The sequence below is a fragment of the Phyllostomus discolor genome, chromosome 2, assembly GCF_004126475.2.
Source record: "Phyllostomus discolor isolate MPI-MPIP mPhyDis1 chromosome 2, mPhyDis1.pri.v3, whole genome shotgun sequence".
Lineage (NCBI taxonomy): Eukaryota > Metazoa > Chordata > Mammalia > Chiroptera > Phyllostomidae > Phyllostomus > Phyllostomus discolor.
In genome coordinates this window covers 9,980,878-10,003,262 of record NC_040904.2, presented here as the reverse complement: position 1 = coordinate 10,003,262, position 22,385 = coordinate 9,980,878, and the positions used below count along the sequence as shown (strand labels likewise).

The 22,385-nt window shown below is 60.3% G+C and overlaps 1 protein-coding gene across 1 annotated transcript; it reads left to right on the top strand.

The window, feature by feature from the left end:
• Positions 1 to 8,701: 8,701 nt before the first annotated feature.
• POFUT2 (protein O-fucosyltransferase 2) lies at positions 8,702 to 22,211 on the top strand. Its single transcript, XM_028504575.2, has 9 exons — positions 8,702 to 8,857; positions 10,099 to 10,349; positions 12,712 to 12,856; positions 13,540 to 13,650; positions 17,079 to 17,145; positions 18,423 to 18,548; positions 19,476 to 19,656; positions 19,869 to 19,992; positions 20,892 to 22,211. The coding sequence occupies exons 1-9, from the start codon at positions 8,727 to 8,729 to the stop codon at positions 21,043 to 21,045; spliced, it is 1,290 nt and encodes a 429-aa protein (XP_028360376.1). The 5' UTR covers positions 8,702 to 8,726; the 3' UTR covers positions 21,046 to 22,211.
• The last annotated feature ends 174 nt before the right edge of the window (positions 22,212 to 22,385 follow it).

Here is a 22,385-nt window from a genome sequence, read left to right as displayed (position 1 = left end):
AACCACATTCCCAGGCTTCAGGCTTCCTCCTAGAGCCCCACCTGGGGGACTCGAGTGGTTACCCGAGTAGTTACTGCCCCCCCCCCATAGTTACTGCCCCCTCCTCCTCCTCCATAGGGAAGTTCTGGTTATAGCACCATCCCCCACCCTTGCCCAGCTCTGCTCACCCTCTGCTGCCTTCAACTTCTCCTGGCCTGGGCCCACCTCCAAGTGTGGAGTGTGGGGCTTTGGGCGTCTGGCCATCACATCTCTGCATCCACTCTGTCCTCTGCCCACCCACCACCCACCCCGTAGCTGCTGGGTGTGTGCGCTTTCAGGGGGGTGTGCTTTGTAGTGGGCCCAGGAGGAATGCCTGACCAGCTCACGCCCAGCCTTCCCTGGGCCCAGGCGGGTGGCCAGCATGGGCCCCGCATCTTCCCCAGAGCCCCAAGTCTGCCCATGCGTGGATGAGACCACAACCTGTGACCGCCCCCAGGAGACACCAGCTAAGCAAACGTGACTTACAAAGAATCTTGTCTCTCTGCCGATTATAAAGTTAGTTCCACAAGGAGTCAATATGGAAGGATTTCAAACAGACGACAAGCCGAATCATAACAGGTGTGAAACAGGAGGTTGACACTGTGACCCAGACACCGTCAGGAGCCCCCAGGCCGCAAAGACGCAGCCTTCCTGTGCTGAGATGGAGCACAAGAACAACCTTTCTGCCCCGATGGGGGACCAGCAGCGACTGAAACAGGGTTTCCCGTCTGCAGGAAGCTTCCCGCCCGGGGAGCCGTCAGCCTTGCCCTGATCTTATCCTGTTACTTTAAGGTGCTAGAGGGAAAAGATGCCCCCGGCTGTGTGATAGAGGTCACATGGCCTGACCTCGAGGTTTCTGGGAGCAGGTCATTCACACTGGCCCTGAAGGCTGCTTGGGGCTGGGGTGTGCCAAAGGGAACCGGGTGCAGAAGGGAACCGGGTGCGCTGGAGGAGAAAGAGGTCTCCCAAGGGCTTGGGGCATCTCCAAGACTCCCAAGCACTGTCTTTGGGTGAGCTCAGCCGTGACTTGGCTCTGGAAACCAGCACCATCCACCGTGGCGGCAGCCAGAGCTTTAGAGACCCTGGGAAAGGCGTAGAGACCCTGGGAAAGGCTTTGCAGAGGCTGGGGGTTGTGGGGTGCAGTGGGAGCGGGAAGGAAGGGCTCTAAGCCCCAGCAGGAAGCAGCAGCCTGTACAGCCAGCAGGAACTTCAGGCAGAGAGGACGGAAGTGCCAGTCCCACTGGGCCATCGGTGCTCCAAGAGGGTGCCACGGGGTCTGGCCCGGGGTTGGAGGGCCAGGAGGGAGGAGTGGGGAGCTGGTGGGCTGCTCGCCACTCCTCTCCCCTTTGGTAAACATCGCAGTGAAGGTCCCCAGGCACATTTCATAGGGTGCATGTGCCCATTTCACAGGGCCCTCTGACTTCTATAACCCAGGTGATAATTTTGCCTGATTTTATTCTGTCCTTATTTCAACAAAATAAGCACCTGTCAGGTGAGGGTGCGGCAGACTGGCCTGGCCCTGTCCGTGGGCCCTGTTCCTGCGAGCTCGAGGCGCCGGCATGGAGCCGGGAGCCCAGCACTCCACAAACAGCCATCCCCTCCCCCCTCCCGCCACACACTCCTGGCCAGGACCATGGACATGAGCTTCAGGGAGCAGAAGGAAAAGCCATCCAGCCTCCCGACAGCACGCCGACGCTGATGGGTTCCCCACACGCTCGCTGGGGGCCCTGGAGGCTGCAGCTGGCTTTGTCCACGGGCCCGCCCGGATCACAGCAGTGATAACGGTTCCTTCCAGATGCTGGAGGGGCCTGTCCACCCTCCAGGGAGTGAGGCCAGTGTCTGGGACAGTCCCTGGAGCCACATTATGGCACCGGGGCAAGGCTGGGGGGACAGTTCCCCTGTCAGCCTGCCGAGGGCTGGGCCGTTTCCTCTGAGTGGGAGGGTGGCGGCTTCAAAGAATATTTTTGGGATGAAACCACCTACAAATGCTTCCTTGCCTGGCCCCACCCCTCCGCCCCTTCTCCTGGCTGTTGGGAAGCTGAGCCTCAAACTCCGGCATCTCCAAGTGAATATTTTAACTACTAAGGGCAGCAGCGCTGCTGGGACTCATGATGAAGTCATTCATTTGACTTCATGTTGGCATCCCAGTTCCCACCCCTCCCAGCCGATCAGTCTGGCTTGCATCCCCCCCAGCCCAGGCCCCGCCCCCCACCAAGCACATCTGACCTTCCTCCATGGCAAATGCCTGAGGCCAGAGGAGCCCCGCCCCCCACATCCAGTCACAGCCCTGAGGCAGCGCTCGAAGTGCCAGTCCCACTTTGCTGTGCTGTCTGCAGCGTGGGTCCAAGCTGCCTGGCCACTCGAAGGTCACGGCCCTGAGGGCTGGTCAGAGAAGCCTCCTTCCTCTGGGTAGCACCAGTCTTGTGGCCCGGGAGCACTTGGCTGACACCGTGACCCAGAATGTCACAGGCAGCCCTGGGCAGCAGCCACGAGGGCCCTGGCTGCATGGGAGGCAGCAGGGTGCAGACAAGGGTGCACCGAGCCTGACCCTGGCGGCTCGGCAGCCTCGTCCCAGGAAGGCCATAGACAAATGGGGAGCAGGGTGCCCTCCAACCAACCACAGGACTCAGCTCCCCGCCACCTGCCCTGTGCCTGTGTTCATGGTCACTGCTGGAGTGGTGACTGCTTGCCAGGCTGCATGTCCCTGAAGGTCAGCAGTGTCCGGCCTCCACTGCCAGCTGCCTTTGGGGTGTCCTCAGGGAGCCCCTGCCAGGCCTAACCTCAGGCCCTGACTTCCGGGCCTGGCTCATGGCAGGACCAGAGGAAGACAAGCCCATTGGCCAGCCAGGCTTGGGTCGAGTGTCTGCCAGGAGGACACTGAAGTCTGGGGGGACCCCAGGGAGAGTGGGCCAGGTGCTGGCAGGGAGTCAGGCACGGTGGGCCAGAGGGCGGGGCTGAGACACCATCTCTCACCTCCTTCGGGTCCCTGTGACCTGGCGACAGGTGCTCCTCCCAGGGTGCTGTGCAGACTGAAGAAGCCACGGCCTGGGCAGCCCATGGCATGGGGGGACATAGAGGGAGCGGCCCAAGTACCATCCCTACTCCATCCCTCCCACAGGACGGAGCCAGAGGGTTCCTGGGATGCAGGGCCCACAGACCCTCCCGGACGCTCAGGCTGGGGCTGCCCCTTCCCCCGTTTTCAGCAAAATCTACGGAGGACCTAGTGTGAGACAGGACAGGGAGGCTGCAGGGAAAGAGACCAACAGGAGGGGACCAAGAGCACCCCCCGAAACCAAATGCAGTAGCAGGGCCAAGGCAGCTATTGGGCTGGGGTGGGTGAAGCCACAGCCTCGCCCAGATTTAAAATGTGGAGGTGGCCGCTGGCCTCGTCCAGGGCAGCACTGGTGGGCCGGGGGGACATGAGGGACGGCACAGAGAGGGTCACACGTGGCGCCCACCCACCCACCCACCCACAAACCCACAAATTTCACCTCAGGTAGGCTGCTTTGGTTTAGGATGGACAGTGGTTGTGCTGGGGATGAACCGGTAGGGAAGGGTCAGTCTGTGAGGAGGTGAAGGAGGGACTGGGACCTGGTCTATTGGGGTGTCTGGGACAGGGGTGGGTGCAGGGGAGGCCCAGGGCAGGGTCCTCACCAGCTATTCTGAGAATCCCCAGGGCCGGGGAAGCAAGGTGGCGAGGATGAGGATGAATTTGGGCCGAGGAAAGCAGGGTGCCTGCAGGAGTGCCCCATGGGGTGGGGCAGGCTAGATGCCTGGGGCGGGGGTGAATTCCAGGACAGAGAAGGTTCCCAGGAGCCTGACCGCCCTTCACAGCCAGCCCAGGGCCTGCTAGCTCTCAGAGGAATTTGTCTGATGGTCTTCTGATCCGGGCCTTCCCAGTCCTGTGGGATTAAGATAGAAAGTCGCGGTTTGCAGCGAGCTGCCCAGTTAGAGACAGACATTCCGCCCTGCCCTTTGATGGGACAATTCTCACAGGCCTCCAGGGGTTTGGATGAACTGGTCAGCTCTGGGAAATCTCTCCCAGACCTGGGCATCATCCTTCCGGGACTGGCTGGGGGTTGGGTGGTGACGGTGCAGGCTTCAATGCTAACCAAGTCCACACTTCGGAGGAGTCCAGGGCCCCGCCCTCACCTCCGGAAACTTCCTGTGTCTAGAAAACACGCACCTTGCTCAGCAGCCTGGTACTCGGGGACATGACGGGGGTTGGGGCTAGATGTGGCAGATTACTTTACAATGTTTTGTATCTGCAAAAGCAGGTGATTTGTACCCAATGCCCACCTAATTCCAGCATCTGTGCCACCTGTCGTCAAGGGCAGCCCCACACGTCTGGCTCCAGGGCCTCCCCGGGGCCATGTGCTCTGTGCCCAGCCCATCTTTCTGGAAGTGTATCCCGCCAACTTCTATGCAGCTGCCCCCCGGAGCAGTGAGTGCCCACGATGGAGGGCGGGGGAGAGGTGGATAGAGAGACAGAGGGGAGAGAGGTAGAGACGGAGAGAGAGATGGGAGAGGGGAGGGGTGAGGAGAGGGAGACGGAGCAATAGAGGTGCTGAAGGCTGGGGCACCTCTGGGGCACCCTGATTCATGTGCCTCTCCCTCTATTTAAACTCTAAACTCTAGAACACCCATCTCTTAGCTCAAGCCCCTGAGAGCTCTGTTCTGTCCGTGCAGCCCAAGGGTCCCCACCAACATGTGGTGGGAGGGGGGGTGACCTCCAACCGGCCCAAAGAGGCTCTGAGGAGCCGCTGGGCAAACCTTCAGCATGGGCTGGCCTTACTCGATGTGCCCTAGCAGTCAGCGTTCGACCAGATTCATGTGATCATGACAGCGCCCAGCACGCCACGTCCTCGGCATTGCTGCGGGCTCTGATCCTAAGCCCCCTGGGAGCTACTGGCCCAGACGTGGCTCTCGGGTCCGGAAGGTTCCCAGGCAGACGGCGGAGATAAGAGCCCAGCGCCGCTTCCCCAGCTCCGACTCTGGTCTGGCGCCCTCGGCCAGAAGCCCGTTATCTCTCCCGCAGAAGAGGAGCCGAGCCTCGCAGTCTGCAGACCAGCGTCAGCCCCGGCGCCGTGGCCGCACTGCCCACACGCACGTTGCTCTCGCCGTGTTTATGACCAGGTTTTGTTGCCATTTAGTCGGGTGTTTTCCAGATTCTGAATGGGGGCTGGTAGATGTCACACGATCACGTGTCTCTTATGATATGAACCTCTCTCAGCACACGCCCCAGGAGCGGGATAAAGCACACACACCGATAGGAACATGTGACTTATAACAGGGACATAATGACCCTAAATAAATGCGTGAACAAACAGCACCCAATACATCAGGGGCAAGCAACGCTCACCTCAGGAATGCACGGATGAGTCGCTACATTAAGAGATTAAAAAGAGGAAAATCCTTGAGCATCTCAAAAAAGAGTCCGTTCCACAAAAGCATTTGGCAAATTGTAACACTTACTACTGAGTTTCAGGCACACACCAGCAGAAATCTGCAGGAAGCTGAGAATGGGAACCTCTAACAAACGTCGTTCTCCATACACTAGAACAGGGGTCAGCAAACTTCTCCAAAGGGTCAGAGAGCACATAGTTTTGGGTTTTCAGGTCAAATGGCCTCCATCCCAACTACTTAACACTGATGCCCCAGTATGAAAGCTCCCATTAGACACAATGTAAATGAGTGGGGCTGGCGGCGTGCCAGTAAAACTTAATTTACAGAGAGAGACCGGTGTGGGCAGGATCTGGTCCCCAGCCCTGGTTTGCAGACCCCCGCCTTGGAACCATTCACCCTGCAGCCCGGAACAAGAAAAAGATGACTGATCTTAGGTTTGAATCCTGGCAAATGTGACGATACGAGAAAATATAGGTGGAGTACAAATGCTAAAAAGACAGAGACAGAAATACAATTCTTTGCGTAATTATATGACTGCTTGTCTAGAAAATCTAAAACAACCAACCGGCAAATCATTAGAATTATAAGTGGCCAATTCTAAAGTCAACATACAAAAACAATGGCATTTATTAAAACAACAATATATAAGATTACGGTGTTTCATGAGCAAGCATCCCATTCACGACAGCAATAAAACCCAAAAACAGACCAAGAACTAAGTGTATCTGATATAAAAGAAGACTAGAACACTTTGCTGAAGTTTAAATAAGCCAAGAGACAGACTCACCCCAGAGCCGGACTCCAGACCACCTGCTCATCAGCTTCCAAAGCGTGCCCACCGCTCCGTGTGATCTGGAAAACTACTCATTGTTGGGTAGAAACAATGAGTCCTACACTTCATGTGGGAGAGAAAGTGTGTGAGGTTAGCTGAGAAATGCTTCTCCGAGGGTGTGGACGGGGAATCTGCTGCGGAGTCATCACAGCGGATACAAACCGGTGCACAGGTTGGGACCGGAAGACCCAGGTCAGCACCACACAGTTCAGGGAACTCAATTGATGACAAAGGTAGCATTTCATGCCGGTGAAGAAAGGGCACCTTTTCCAATAAATGATGATGTGACAACTGGCTGTGCATTTGAACAAGAAAGTGTTTCACTCTCCAGCACACAGTGCCCTTGCTCACACTTCCCCTTCCACATGGCGGCAGTGTCTCTCTGGGACCCAGAAATGGGCAGGCTGCTCCCCACTGGCAGATAAGGACAGAGTTCCCAGCCACACCTGCTTCTGGGGGTCCCTCAGGGTGCAGAGGAGTTTGTGACTCGAATAGAGTGTACTAGGCCCAGGAGACCCTGGATAAGGGCCCCTCCCCCCCTTTCTGGGTTCTCATGGGCTGGGTCTACATGTAGCCCCCCACAATCCACCCTCTGCAGTTTGGAGGACTCTGCTGGGAGAATTTGCAATCCTGGTCAGAGGCAGAGCCTCAGAGCAAAAAGGGCAAGGGTCATGTGGGGTTGGTGGCCGTTTGGGGTCTCCTTTCAAATCACCAGAAGTCCCTGTGCTGTGTGCTTCCTTCCACAGAGGAGCACCCAGACACCCTCCCTGCCACCCCATCTGTTTGTGGCTCTGTTGATGTTATCATCTAAGAGGGCTGAGAGGAGTCCTTGAAACTGGCTCCCAAACATAAATAAGCAGCCTGTTTAATGAAACAATGTATGCACTCTTTGACATTTGCCAGTGTTGACCTCACAGACGCCATGGGACAGATTCTCAGCCTGTCCTCCTTCTTGCCCCAACCCCCACTCCATCCCTGCCATTGTGACTGCTGACCAGGCCTCCCTACGGTTGCCCTTTCCACCTCCCCCTCTGCCCCACCCCAGGGCCTCCCTCCATGGGGCTGGGAGGTGATTGTGAATGTGGCTGCAGCCTGGGGACATGACTGGACCAAGCTGAGCAGCAGGAGCACTGGGCCCCCCAGGACACGAGGTCTGCTCCCCTCTCTGAAGAGCGTGCATGCGCCAGCCCTGCAGGTGTCTGTCCCCCCTTCCTCTCTTCACTGTGCTTCCTGCTGTGGAATCCCAGCTTCCAGAAGAGCCTCTCTGTCCTTCAGAGACTGCAGGGCTCAGAGTTTTTCCCGTGTCTCTCCTACTCCAGGGCTGGGGTTCGGGTGTCCAGCACTGGGACTTCAGGAACTGTGGGGAAAGATGAGACCCCAGGGCCCAGAGGGGATCAAAGCAATGGCCCCAGGACTCACAAACCACACCAGCTGGGACTTCAGGCCAAATGGGGGTTCCTTCCCTTTTTTTAGGGGATGGTCCTGAGGCTCTGCTTTGGGGGAGCTGGGCCAGTCTGGGGGAAGGTAGCTCTGGGTGTTCCCAGGGCAAGAAAGACGTGGGCCCAGGTCTGAGACACCCAGCTCCTTCGTTCTATCCGGAGGATCCTCAAATGGCCCTGTTCCCTTCCTGCGCTTTTCCCTCAGTCCCTCCCGAGCCTTGAGGCTTGGGAAGAAAGGGCTCTCCTGCCCTCTGGTGGCCAAGTGGGTGGGAGTCGCCCGTGAGCCAGCCCATTCTCCAAACTGCACACCCAGTTAATAAATGTTAACCTTCAGAGACTGTTGTGCAGAGGGAAGCCAGTTCCAGTTATTGGTATAAATAGTTCTTTTTTCTCTTAACGAAACACGCGTAAAACCTCTCCCAGTCATTCCTGGTAAAGACCATAATCCAGGAGTCTTTCAGCAGAGGCGGGAGGGTAGGGAAGGAGAGAGGAGGCACACTTCCTCGGGTGACGGGTAGTGAAATGGGGAGTGGGTGCCCGGCGTGGACAGCCCCGGCCCTCTTTCTCCGGGAGGCGTTACAGGAAGAAACAATGGTGCGAGGGCAGCACAAGGCACCTCGACCTCCTGGAATGGGCAGGGGAAGAGTCACCACGTGGAACCCAAGGACTGGAGCAAGCCCGGGCACGTGCCTGCAAGGCCCGAGTGCGGCCCCAGCTCCCGCTCACTGGCCAGGAGCGCGACCCAGACCTCAGTCCGCGGTCCTCCCCAGCCCGCAGGAAGCGACGTTCGCGCTCCAGAACGCGCGGCCCCGCCCGGTCCAAGGTCCGTACAACGTCCCGGGACCCCTGCTACTGCCCGGATTTGCCTCTGGAGACCTCCAGGCTCCGGAGGGCGCCGGACGCACGTGCGGGGCGGGACCTGCGGCGTTGCCGTGGCTACGGATGATGCTATCCGCGGGGGGGGGGGGAATTTCGGGAGGGCGCTTCCGGGGCGGGGCGCGCTCGCCGGAAGTGCGTGGCCGCCCGGGGCCATGGCGGCGCTCGGCGTCGTCTGCTTGCTTCTTGGGGCAGTGTCTTGGCAGTCGGCATGGGGCTCGGGCGAGGAGTTCTGGCCCGGCCAGTCGGCGGCCGACATCCTGTCCGGGGCAGCGTCCCGCAGAAGGTAAATGCGCTTCCACGCAATCGGTGGGAATCTCGGGGCGGTGGGGGGGCGGATCTGAAGTGGTGGGGGCGGGGCTAGTGGCCGGGGGCACGGAGAGGTGGATGCGAGCCTGGGGTCTCCTGGCGGTCGCGATCCCAGGAGACTCCGGGAAGGCCTGGCTGTGGACCAGGGTTAAGGGGCAGGCCCGAGGACCCTGTGAGATGATGCGGGTTCTTGCCAGGATTTCTCGGAGTCTCAGAATCAGATGTTCGATGGGGGTGGTTCTTAAGGAATCACAGCCTTGTTTATCTGCACGGAGTCTTTCCGTCTCCATCCAGATAGTGGAAGTTCAAGTCTCAGGCGTAATAAAATAGTGATCAGTGCAGGTCATCTTGGTACAAAACAGACTCCGTGCTGGGTGAGGGGGTGCCGAGATGGTAGATAGGTCCTTCCTTTGCGTGTTTGCAGGCCCAAGCCAGGGATTACACCCGGCTTCATCAGTAGTAACAGAAGTTGTGGGAAAAACCAGTGTGGAGAAGAGAGGAGTGAGGCTGGCGGTAACTCTTGTGGTAGAAGCTGAGCGCCCCTACCTGGGTCTCTAAAGTTGTAGCGTGGCTTTGGAGGGGGCCACAGTTCTCAAAAGTGTGTTGGGGACCCCCTGAGGCGTCATGCCACATTTGTAGTAATACCAGGATGGTCCTTGTCTTTTTCACTTTTTCCCATGGGTGTACTGGGAGGTTTTTCCAGAGACCACCAGTGATACCACAACACACTGAACACAGCAGCAGACACGAGAATCCAGCTATCGCTAGACTGAAAGGACACTTGCAAAAATTACAAACGTTGCCGCTGTTTTCACCAATTATTTTTGTCTTGACAAATATACTTTATTTTTATTTTAAAATGTTAATGACAATGTATAATAGGTTTATTCTTTTTAACATGCTTACATTAACACAGGAACTATGTGTAGTGTTAACACATGTAAACAACAGTCTTTTGGGGTCCTCAGTAATTGTTAGGAGCGTGACGTGGGCTGCAGACTGCTGGGCTTGGTTGTGGATTATTGCTAGTTGTTCAGCAGACGCTGCTTCTGCTTGTGGGCTCTGTAAGTCATCGGTCAGATGGAAGTGGGTGGGCAGCCGCCTCCAGTGCACTGGAAAGCCCCAGGGTGGGCAGTCAGCTGTGGATTGCGGGTGCATCCGGGTTTCCGGCCCAGAGCCTCCTCACTGAAGTGTTGCTGTCCTGCTCCTCCCTGCCAGGTACCTCCTGTACGATGTCAACCCCCCTGAGGGTTTCAACCTCCGCCGGGATGTCTACATCCGCATCGCCTCCCTCCTGAAGACCCTGCTGAAGACTGAGGAGTGGGTGCTGGTGCTGCCCCCGTGGGGCCGTCTCTACCACTGGCAGAGCCCTGACATCCACCAGGTCCGGATTCCCTGGTCCGACTTTTTTGATCTTCCAAGTCTCAATAGAAACATCCCTGTCATTGAGTATGAGCAGTTCATCGCAGGTGAGGTGGTGGCTCTGCTGTGCACGGTAGGCCAGGCCGAGAGCTCAGCCAGCGGGCTTTCTCACTGCGCCCGTTGTCGTCGCTTTTGCTCCATGGAGGGGCCCTGTAGCCTTCCGTTTCCCGCACTGCACAGTGGGCTTGGCCTTGCTCAGTTTTTCTAAAGAAGCAGATCTGGAGTGAGTGAGCTCTGTGCCCCCTCGCCTCTGGCAACCGCGGCAGTCCGGTGGGCGGGGGAAGCGCAGTTAGGGCTGCCGCGAGAACGCCGCTGCCGCAGAGGGGCTGTCCCCGCGGGACTCGGCTCCCTGCGCAGGAGAGGTCATTCCGCCTGAAGGGGAGCACGACGCATGCGTGGCCCTGACCTGTGTGTGATGCCCACTGCAGTGCCGGTGAGGGCTTGCAGCAGTACGTCGTTTCGTTTAGTCCTGCTTGGTCTTCCCTTTTCAATTTTTTAGAGAGAGAAGAGTTGAAGATTTTCTTAGAATAAAGGTATTTAGAACTTACAGTTGCCTTGTTTAGAAGACATAAACCTAAAAAGTCAGTGATACCTCTTTTCCGGTTCTCTAGGGGGGCCTAGGCAGCCAGCCAGTCTGCAGGCCACTGATGCACTGTAACGTTTATTGATGAGCCGCAGCCTCTCAGCTGCTGATACTCTGTAACCGTCCCTGGTGGGTCAGGTCTCTGTGCTGCCCACACTGTGGAAGGTTGTTGGAGTTCCTGCTCTGCAGGGACCCCGACAGCTTAGAATCGGTGCCTGTACTGAGGATGGTGGCTCGCATATCTTCGTTTTCCAAGTTCTGTTCTCCCTGCACCGTAGACCCTGTCACTTTGATAGGGTTCTGTGTCGGAGTCAGCCCTGTGAGTGCAGCAGGCCCAGAATGGCACGGGGAGCATCTGCTCGGAAGAGGCAAACTCTGAGGCTGTACAAGGCATTCCTGGGACACTTTCTCCCCCAGCCTGAGATGAGAGATGTAGCCGGGTATTTCATCTGACCTGACTTAGCCTGGGAAACCTTCTGCCCTTGGCCTGAACCCGGGTTACGGAGCCTCACAGACAACCTGCCCTTCACCTTCCTGCAAGGTCGGGTGGTGGGTGCCCTGACAGGTGGGCACAGGGGTGGGTCTGGGCCTTAGCCACTTGAGATTGTGCCTAGTGACCGGAAGCTGCGAGGAGGTGGGGACGGGAGGCAGGTGTCCTCCCTGCTGCTCTCCGGACTCCACCCCCGGAGCTGGAGCTGCCAGGGGGAGGGAGGACAGGGTGTGGGGGATGACATGATGTACTTGGAGGCGGGCCAGACGGCTGTGCCTCCACCCTGTCTGACCAGCTGACTCTGCTTAGCTGTTTCCTTCCCTTCAGAGGGAGACGGGCCCGGGGCCCATCCTAGGATGGGGCCCTGGGGCGCATGCGGCAGAGCAGCCCCCACATTCCAGCCTCTTGGTGTCGCATCGCTTCCTCCTCGCTGAAGGGGAGCTCCTGGAGCTCTGGCGTCAGGTGCCACCGCCGTGTGGATGTTAGCGCACGAGCAAGAGTGAATGCACAGAAGACACCAGAGTTTCACTTGCTGGCGCTCTCTTGTCATTTGGCTTGTCCACTCTGTCTTTGAACAAATCTTTGATCACCATAGACGTGGCAGACACATTCTAGGTGTGGGCAGGAGCAGCGAGTAAGGGGGGCCTAGGCCCCTGCTCTCCTGGAGCTCTGTGGGGAGCGAGGGGCAGCAGATAAAGAAGTAAATGAGTCATTGAAGCATGCAGCATTTGAGGTGCTGGAGAGTGCACGGAGAGGAGGACAGCAGGAGGGGGTCCTGCAGTGTGGGAGAGGCGGGTGGCCGTGGCCTGGGAAGGCGTCCGGGGAGGTGTAGTTTGAATGGCCTCACAGGGGTCGAGAGCAAGCCCTGTGGGGTGGGGGGTGGTCCAGGCAGGGATTGTTGTTCAGAAGCCCCGGGGAGGGAGCATGCCGATGCCCTGGAGGCACAGTGGGGAGGCCAGCCAAGGAGGAGCCCGGGAGAGGAGGATGAGGGAGTGAGCGGGGTCTGTGGCTGGCGTGAGGGAAGTGGGGGTGCAGGGGTGAGGAACAGCCTGGGGGCGAGCCCAGGTGCTGGAGGAGGTCAGGGCGATGAAGAGCTCACAGGAGCAGCCGAGGCCTGGACGAGCTCCAGCAGCCCGAGCTGAACCCCTCACCCGCTGCGGGGACCCTGTGCCCCGAGGTCGTTTGTTCCGTGCTGGCTCCACTTGGGTGAGCTTCCTCCAGTCCTAGGAGAGAAGGGGACCTTGAACAAAGTGACGATTCTCTGTCCACGGCGGTCCACTGCGGGCCCCACGTGTGCTTAGGTTCCCGTTTACTGTCAGTGGCCGGTCTCTTCCAGAGTCCGGAGGGCCCTTCATCGACCAGGTGTACGTCCTGCAGAGCTACGCGGAAGGCTGGAAGGAGGGGACCTGGGAAGAGAAGGTCGACGACCGGCCCTGCCTCGACCCGCTACTGTATTCGCAGGACAAGCACGAGTACTACAGGTAGGACATGACACACCTTCCTCGTGCCTGGTGCCAGGTCAGAGGTCATCCCCCAGCATCCCGAGCAGCACAGGTGGCCGCGTGACCACACTCCCCACCCGCCAGCTGCTGCCTGCTTCCTAAGGGGGAGGTCTCCTCTCAGCCTCCCAGCAGGGCGCCAGCCTTGGGCCGTCTTAACAACACCTGACTGAGACACGCTCACCTTTCCCAGTGCTCGTTGCGCTTGAATCAGGTCCTGGAAATGGCGGTCTTGTCACCGCAGTTGTAAGTTGCCATCAGAAGACTTCTCGGTGGGAGGGCTGCCACCTCAGTGGCTGTGACACTGCGTGACACCACAGCCCTTGGGAAGAGCTGTGTTGTAGGGACCGTCGCCGCCACAACTCTGGCACCGAAGCATGAAGGGTCACTTCCATCCGGGTCCTTCTGGGCTGCCCCTGCCTTTCCGCCCCTGTACCATCCCAGTTCCTGGAGGGAACCTCAGTGGTTTCTTGGGGTCGGGCGAAATTGATGTTTTCTTCAAAAATTCTCACATGGACGCCCCTCCCTCTGATCACGACCAATGAGCGGTCACCACGAGAAACACGGAGCGTATCGAGGTCGAGGTGACGCATGTGTATCCAGGTGTCACTCGCTGCCTGTGGCAACCAGCTGAACTGAGGGCTCCTGTGGCTCTTCTTTTCCAGAGGATGGTTTTGGGGTTACGAAGAAACAAGGGGTCTAAACGTGTCCTGTCTGTCTGTTCAAGGATCGGCGTCTGTCATCGCGCCTGTGCTCTTGAGAAACACGTCAGCACGGTAGGTGCTTGCGCCGCCCGCTCCGTGACGGGCCAGTACGTGAGCGTGTGCACGTGTGAAATCGTGCATGTGCGTGAGTGTGCATGGGTGCTCCTATGTGCACGTGGCTGCATGTGCGTGCATGTGTGCACATGTGGGTGTGCTCGTGTGAACAGGTGCACCGTGAATATGTGCATGTGTGGCTGTGTGCACGTGTATGTGCATGTGTGCACTCCGTCCTGGTGGCATCGGAATGCCTCATGGCTGTGACTTGTGTGGGGTCATTGGAGAGTTAGACCTTGTCCCCTCCCCTACATTCACCTCGCACAGGTGGGACAGGTGTAGGCATCCAGGAGAAGGCTGCCTGTGTCCTTGGGGAAAGGCCCCCAGTTTGGCTCAGCGGCACTGAGGCCGTGCTGCTGGTGCCTTCTGTGGTCCCCACGGGCGGGTGCTCCTGGGAGCTGCCGTTCCTCTGAACTGCATGGCGGGGTCACACTGCAGGTCCTACGGCTGGTGGCTAGTGGAGTCAGACTCATGCCTGTTTCAGTCAGGGCCCCTGTCTGAGATCTTGGGGTGATGGAGACTGGCTGAGGCCCCGCTGGGTGCAGTGGGGGTGAAAGGGGCCTTTGGGGGAGAGGCAGTGAAGAGGGGAGGGCAGGGATGAAGGTGGTGGGCTGGACTAGGAGCGGCACCCATTGTATTTTCTTCATGTGTCCTGGTGATGGCCAAGTGCTTCCGTGGCAATGGGGACACGTGGCTGAGGCAGGTGAGGGCAGAGACAGCCTTAAGGGCAGGGCTGGGAGGATTCTGAAATGACCCACCGCGATGCTGGGGTGCTAGGGCGGCCAGCCGGTTCTGGGGCATCCAGCCGGAGCTGGCCTTGAGTGCCTGGTGGTGCAGGAGCCCGATGCTTCCCATCTGGGTCACTTCTGAAATGAGGCTTTCCCGTGCAACCCCTTGAACCTGACCTTGGTGAGGTCAGAGAAGTGTCTGGAGCTTCTCCCAGAAATGCTTCTCTGGGCGGCTGGCTTCTGGCCACTCCTGCTGGAAGTGTATCAGGCCCCCCCTCACTGTCCTCTCCCTGGTGGCCTGGGCCTCTCAGACTGCAGCAGCCCTCACTCACCACTGGGTGGCGCTGAGAGGTGCCTGCAAAGGCTGTAGTCCACCAGCTTGGTTTGTGAAATAGACTCGGGAGTGGGACAAGAGTTTGGCAGCCAGTCATGTTCTTAGAAGTGTCCCGCAGGCTGAGTTGCTGGGGGACATGGGACCCTGAAATAAGGAGCCCTTCTGAGCTGCCTTTTGTCCGAAGCAGGCGCATGAGGGCACGCCTCTTGTGACAGCCGCACTGATGCCGTTGAGCCCTGGGGAGCGCATCTGCGCCCCGGGAAGCCTTTGTGTGTCCCCGAGGCCGGAATGATTCTCGGCGGGTCACAGCAGGACCACAGTCCTGCCCGGGTGCGCCGGGACGCTAGGCAGGGCCCCGCCTCCTCCCTTTCAGCCCAGTTTCTCTGCCTTAGGGCCACCGGGGAGCACGCTGGTAGGCCTTGGTAGGCAGAATGCAAGTGGGCCTGTCCCAGGCCAGCAGACCTCCGCTGAAGGAACCAGGTCTTCGCTTCCAGAAAAGGAGGCGCGCGGACTGCGGGGCCCAGCGGTGAGCTCTGCTTCACTGGTGCCCTAAGCAGCACCCTCGCTAAAAAACGTTCGGGTTTCAAAAGCAGAGCTGACTGAAGTTGGGGCCTGAGGGGCACGTAAGCTCACTGGGCACTTCTCTCCGAGTCCCACGGGTAAGAACACAGCGAGCACAGAAGGGGACACGTGCCCGGGGGCAGGCCCCTCGATGCAGGAGCGAGGGCAGCGGGGAAGGGCAGCCCTTGACGCACCGGTGCCGGGACAGCTGGGGCACAGCCGTGGTTTAACAGCCCGCACGATGGAACGCTCGCCTCTGGGGGTGGCGCTGTGTTCCATGGTGAAACGGGCCCTTCTCATGCCATGCCCAGGGGCTGCCACTGTGTCCAGCCACTCCTGTTTCTTTCCAGAACTCTTCTGCCTCTATAGAATGTTGGGGTGTGTGCACCCCTCTTTTATACACAAATGGAGCCACGCTCTGCTTTTCCTCTGTGCGTTTGATGTCCCTCGGTGTGGAGACCCCGGGGGCCACAGCGTTCTTTTGCGGTGGTCTCTGCCCAGGTGTACGGGACTTAACCAGCCCAGGGAGGTGGTCTCTGGTTGGTTGGTTGGTCTTTGGTGTTACAAACAGGAAACATTCGTGCACAAATGTGGGGGAGGAGAATTGGAGGCTCGGACCCAGAGTAGGAGTGGCTGGGGCCGTGGGGTGTGCTGTGTGCACGGCACCAGTGGGGCCCATCCCCACGCGGCCGCCGGGGCAGGGAGCTGAGGTCCCAGAGGGTGAGTGAGAAGTGGATCCCTGCTGTCTGTGCTGCTTTGACTTCAGAGTGAAAAGCTCCTCTGAAGTTGTTCTGAACCTGTTGAAATCTTGCCAGTTTCTGTCTCTGTTCTTCAGTGGTTTCTGGGGGCTTTTCCCCAACCTTTACCGTCCCAGTATCCTCAACAATCCCTCCAAGTTCCACTTTCATAGTCCGAGTTTCCATATTTCGCTGCGACCACAGAGGCCTGGTTCTGTTAGAGGGAAGCCCCGGCCACCTGCCCCACCTCCCCAGCATGGCCTTCTCTCCGGGTCTGCCCTGCCCCCGCGTCACCCGTCCCCAGCAGATGCGGCCCCTTTCTGGAGTGTCCCCTCTGTGCGTGCTGATGCCGCACGTGGTTTGGTGATCTCCTGAAGCACAGCCTCTCCTGGCCCTTGCTCTGGGGGCGGGAACAAACGGTCGTCACTGCAGACGGTGCCGGCTTTGGCTTGAGAAACACAAACGGCATAAGGAGTCCCCGTCCCTGTTTTACTGGGCCGCCCTTTAAAGCTAGGAGTGGATACTCCCTTGCCCGTGTGGAAGCCTCCGCGATGTGGCTTCGCCCTTCACCTGCTGACGTGTGGAATTGAGTAGCGGATTTTCTGCTGTTGAACTTTTGTTCCTGGTGTGAACCCCGTTGGTTGTGTGGGTCACTCCTCCAGTAGCCTGCCGGCGTCTGTTTGCTGGTTTTGTTCGATTTGGTTTCTTTTTTGCGTCGGTAGTCACACATAGGCTCATGACCCCTGGTGCAGTGGCTGGGGCAGGAGCGGCCCCGGGAACGCTTAGAGCCACGTAGACATTGGAACCCTCTCAGAACTGTGGTGTGGGGGCCGGGCAGCTGTTGCTTAGAGGGTCAGCAGCAGCCTCCCACTCGCACCCCGGAGACCCACGAAGTCAGGGCCCTCTCAGAATTCACCCTGGTGGCCCCGGCCCGGGGCTTCGTGCTGACGGCGCTGTCCGGAGTGCAGGAGGTTCAGCAACCGTTTTTGAAGCTAAACCCTCTCTGTTCCTGTTGTTCGCAACCAGGTCCGTGATGCTAGACCGAGCCGAGAACCTGCTGCACGACCACTACGGCGGGAAGGAGTACTGGGACGTGAGTGCTGCCTGGGCGTTGTCCTGAGGCGTCTCCCGGTGTTTCGGTTGGTCCGGGGTTTGTTCGTGTGAGACCGTCCGCCGCTCTTGATGTCAGCCTCGCTGGCCGAAAAACCATGAGCTCTGAGTGGTGCGGGGTGCGGTGTGGCTGTGAATGCCCCACCACCACCACCACGCTCAGGGTGCCCCAGGGTGGGGGCTGGGGTGTGGCCACGTCTCGGGGTGCTGGTCCCGGGTGACTGTCAGCCGCCAGCCGCTCTGCGTCTGCATCTGCCTGTCCCATCCCGCCCTGCCGCCCCCTTCAGTGTGTGCGCTAAGGGCTTTCCTGCTCGTCTCTCTCCGGCTTTGATGAGCAGGGAGTTTTCTACCACGAGGGCTCCGTCTCTGCCCCCGTGGCGCGCTGGCTCCGGGTGGCCTGATGCCGCGGCGTCGTGCATGAAGGGTGGCGGAGCCAGGAGAGCGGCTCCTCTCCTGGCGGCCATGTGCCGCGGACGGGGTGGCACGGCGGCGGCTGGCTCGTCGGGCCGCTGGTTCAGAGACGAGGCGCAGTCCTCGCCACCATGGGGCAGGCAGGACACGGGTCTTGAGGAAAGCCGGTGGCTTCAAGGCGGGTCACCGTTCCAGCCTCTCCGGGGCGGGGCCCGGCCTGGTGGGCTCTGCTGGGCGAGGAGGGGCGGCTCTCCCCGAGGGGGCTGCATGCAGGTGTCCTGAAGGATTGGGGGCGGGGTGGGGGCCTCGGGGACACTGCAAGGGGCACCTGTGGGGGAGCTCCCCCACAGTGCCAGTCACGCTCAGTCAGGGCTTGGCCCTGCCGGGGAGGGCGCGGGGTCGTGGCTGTTGGCCTGCAGAGCCCGTCGTGGGGTAGTGTCCTCGTGCGCACTCCCCTCACCGACTGACTCGCTGATGGTCGCTGCCTCGTCACCCTGCTGGACGGCCCCGTGGCTGAGGAAGGACCGTGCACGGCTCCGTCCTCCCGAGCGCCAGCTTGGTGTCTGTGGCATTTCCGTTAGATTTGGAGACTGGGCTCCGGGTGTGGCGGGGCCCCAGGGGCCTGTGGCGGGGGTCGGGGTGGGGGCCGAGCGGGCGCCCACCTGCAGGCACACGGGCTGGGGCACCAGCTTGGTGTCCGTGGCATTTCCATTAGATTCGGGGACTGGGCTCTGGATGTGGTGGGGCCCCAGGGGCCTGTGGTGGGGGTGGGGGTGGGGGCCGAGCGGGCGCCCACTTGCGGGCACCCGGGCCGGGGTGCTCGCTCAGCTGGACTGCCTCTGTCCCCAGACACGGCGGAGCATGGTGTTCGCCAGGCACCTGCGGGCAGTGGGCGATGAGTTCAGGAGCAAATACCTGAACTCCACGGACGAGGCCGACAGGATCCCCTATGAGGAGGACTGGACCAAGATGAAGGTAGTTCCTGTCTCTTTTTAATTTGGGGAAACAAACTGTCCTTTTAGATACGTAATAACAAACCCCGTACTTTGCAGCAGATGGGGTGGCACGATTGTCACCTTCCGTGTCACCTCCCATAACACAGTCCCCACTCATTGCTGTAATTCCCATGGAGGCCACTCACCAGGACCCGCCCCCCCCCCCCCCACACACACACACTGGCTGGTGCAGAGTCAGGGCAGTTGCTAGGACCACGTCTCTGCGGGGGAGGGAATGGGGGATGACCGCAGCGTCCGGCAGCCCCAGGGCGCTCTGGGAGGGAGACGGTGGTGACGGTACGAGACTGTATTGCGTCCGTGTTTCCTGCTGTATGATGCAAGAGCAGTAAAGGGGGAAGGGAAAGCAGGACTCACCCACACCGCCCAAAAGCACCTCTTAGCCTCTCGGTCTATCCACCGTCATCCCTTTTAAGAATTATTTTTCTGAAAGGTTGGGTTTTCCTATAATTTTAACAAATCATACATTGCTTTTTCAAATTGTGGTTTTTAGCGGCAAACCGTTCCCTAGAGAGGAACGCCATCTCACCTGTCCGTTCTCCTGTGGGGCGCTGGCCATTTTCATGGGGGGTGGCGTCGTGCGGGCACTCGGTAGTAGGTGTGCGGGTGGTCCTCACCAGAAAAACACACTAAGTGGAAGGCTTTCGTCTTGTGTCCAGTTTGTATTACTTTGTCCAGTGTTTTATTCACTCCTTCACATTCAGATCAGAGGGTGTGGTAATCAGTGACTCCGGCCTTAGAAGGACCCCCTGTCCACCCGAGAGCCTCGGGGGGACACACAGAGGAGAGCGAGGAGTGTGGGCCTCGCATCCACTCCGCGTCCCCGGGGGCCAGTGCCTGGACGCTGACACGGCTCGCAGGCCCGCCTCACCGGGTCCTCCTCTGCCAGGTCCGGCTGGGCTCCTCGCTGGGGGGCCCGTACCTCGGCGTCCACCTGAGAAGGAAGGACTTCATCTGGGGCCACAGGGAGGACGTGCCCAGTCTGGGCGGCGCCGTGCGGAGGATCCGCAGCCTCATGGAGAGCCACGGGCTGCGCAGGGTGTTCGTGGCCACAGACGCCGTCAGGACGGGTGAGCGGGGCCGGCCTCCGCCCGTCCCTTCCTGCCCCGGCTGCGCTCCGGGCGGACCTGGGCGCGCACACTGACCCCTGACGCTCGGAGGGGAGCCCGGGGTCTCGTGGGTTTGCCCTCTTTGCCCCTTCAGCCAGTTCCCCGTCATCCTGGAGGGCCGACACCTGCCGGCGCCCGTGTGTCCCTGCTCAGTGCCCCCTTTTAACCCGCAGAGTACGAGGAGCTGAAGAAGCTGTTGCCGGAGATGGTGAGGTTCGAGCCCACGTGGGAGGAGCTGGAGCTCTACAAGGACGGGGGCGTGGCCATCATCGACCAGTGGATCTGCTCGCACGCCAGGTGTGCCGGCCGGGCTGAGGGCGCGCGCGGGTTGTGTTTCACAAGGTTCACGAGTCTCGAGTGCCGGACAGGACAGGGCGAGCCCTGTGCCCGCGCTGGTCGCCGCCCCGTGTCTGCGCCACAGAAAAAACACCTGCCGTAAAATGGAAATTAAAAGTGGAGTAGCGACTTCTCCTTCTGTCCTTGGGGTGCTCAGACCCCTGGGGGGCTGCGCGTGTTCGGCTTGCAGGGGTCGGCACGTGCGTCTGTCCTCGGGCGTGCAGGTGCTGCAGGAGAGGCCCGGGCACGCGCTCCTGCGGGGCGAGAGGCCCTTTCCCTCTGCTGGGCAGGGGGAGCTGGGGGCGGGCTCAGCCCCGGCAGGGATGGAGGTGGGTCGGGCTGAGAGACTCGGCCAGCGCCCTCCCCTCCGGCCTCTGAGCCCGAGCCTGACAGCCCTGCCTCCTCAGCCCCCCGAGTTCTGTGGATGTTTTGAGCTCAGTGCTTCTGCCACCTGCCCTCCACAGACCCAGACCTGGCGGACGTCTTGCGGGGCAGAGTCTGTGCCTCTGCTCCGAGACCGCCGTCCTGGAGGGGGCTGGCGGCTGCAGGTGTGGTTCCTTCCCACCGCCCCAGCCTTGCGGGTGGTGCTGAGCCCTCGCCTGTTGGAGCCGGACTCCAGCGGGTGTCTCGAGTCTGCCCCCTGCAGGGCTGTCTCTGAGCACCCGAGACTTGGCCAGGCGCCCCCCCCCCCGCCCCAGCCTGGCCTGTGGGCTCCTCCAGTTTCTGCTCCGTCCCGCCAGCCCTGGCCACTCGGCCGTGATGACAGCCACAGGGTGCCGGGGCCTGGGCAGGCGTCTGGGGGTCTTTGAGCGCACGACCGGTTCCATGCGACCCCGGTGACCTCCACTGTTGCTTTGCAGGTTCTTCATCGGCACCTCCGTCTCCACGTTCTCCTTCCGGATTCACGAGGAAAGGGAGATCCTGGGCCTGGACCCCAAGACCACGTACAACCGCTTCTGCGGGGACCAGGAGAAGGTGTGCGAGCAGCCCACGCACTGGAAGATCGCGTACTGAGCCGGCGCCCTGGGGGCCCCATGCCCTGCCCCCGTTTCACACGCAGTGGGCTCGCCGGCTCCCCCCGAGGACACAAGTCACCACAGGGTCGCTCCTGCCCCTGGCCAGCGGCCAGACAGACAGACCGTCACGGCTCAGGGTCTCGGGCCCAGAGGCCACACACGTGGGCACAGTGCACCGCCTCACGGGCCACAGTGTGCATCACGCTGCCCCTGGAGCTGCCGCTCCCTGGGGACCCCGGTGTGTGTTCTGTCAGGGTCTGAAACCCCCGTCTCAGCCGCCAGCAGGGCCGTCCCCCGCTTCGGGAGGGCTGTTCCAGTGAGTCGAGGGCAGGCGTGGCGTGGGAGCGGCGCCCCTCCAGGGGGCTGCGCCCCTCCAGGGGGCTGCAGAGCCAGGAGGGTCTGTGGGTCAGTCATCCTAACTCCTGAGAGCAGAGCCCTTTGCTTTGCCCTTTCACTCCAAGTGTGACCTCGTGTGAGCTGGAGGTAGGCGACCCGCCACCTGGCAGAGCCAGGTTGGGGGTGGGGGGCCTGGGAAGTGATCCCTCTCCTCTCTGGGTCAGAGTGCTGGAAAGTTCCACAGCAGGTCTACAGTGATTTGGCCTGTTCCTGTGGAAACTGGTCCATCTTCACACCATTGTCCAGGTGGCTGCCTGTGCGTTGGTGACGGCCACTGCAACCTGCATGGACAGCGGGCAGCACTTGTCTGAGGAGCCCCCGGCACCGCCCCCCTCGCTGGCAGGGGTGCGACTGGGAGGGGCTGGCAGGCGAGCTGCTGTCCTCGGGCTCCGCCCTCCCCGAGAGCTGTTCTCAAGGCCTCAGGCTGCTGCCCCTGGTGGGGACACCACCAGGCACATGGGTCGGCCCCACCCTGTCCCTTCGAACTGGGAACCCTGACTAAAGGGACACCTGGGCGAATGGCCGTGGGCGGCAAGCACGTGCCATCCCAGTGGCGGGCACGTGGGGCCCTTCTGCTGCGCCCGGCGGCCAGGATGCGGCGGGGTCGGGGCCCGTGGCCTCGGGTGCTCCATCTCCTTCCCAGGCCTCTGACGTCTGCCCCGAGCACTCGCAGGGGCCTGGAGCTGTCACAGCTGTGCCAGGCGAAATGATGAAATATTTATTCTATTTCCATTTGTACATTCAAATATTAATAAAGTAAATTTTCTAGAAAGCTGGAATCCTGAGGTACTCTCTCTGGGCTGCTGAAGGGCCCCACAATCTCTGTCCCCCTTTTCTCCTCTGTCGGCACCTTGGGACAACTTCCCCGCTGGCACCCTGCTCCCATCCCCCCACGTGGGGCCTGGGGGCCAGGTGGCCTGCACACTGGGTTGGCAGAGGATA

Excerpts from the sequence above, each read along its gene's own strand:
- POFUT2 (XM_028504575.2), top strand. The coding sequence starts at position 8,727 with ATGGCGGCGCTCGGCGTCGTCTGCTTGCTTCTTGGGGCAGTGTCTTGG. Across the intron at positions 10,350-12,711 it reads GTATGAGCAGTTCATCGCAG|AGTCCGGAGGGCCCTTCATC; the intron begins GTGAGGTGGTGG and ends GGTCTCTTCCAG. Across the intron at positions 18,549-19,475 it reads AGGACTGGACCAAGATGAAG|GTCCGGCTGGGCTCCTCGCT; the intron begins GTAGTTCCTGTC and ends CTCCTCTGCCAG.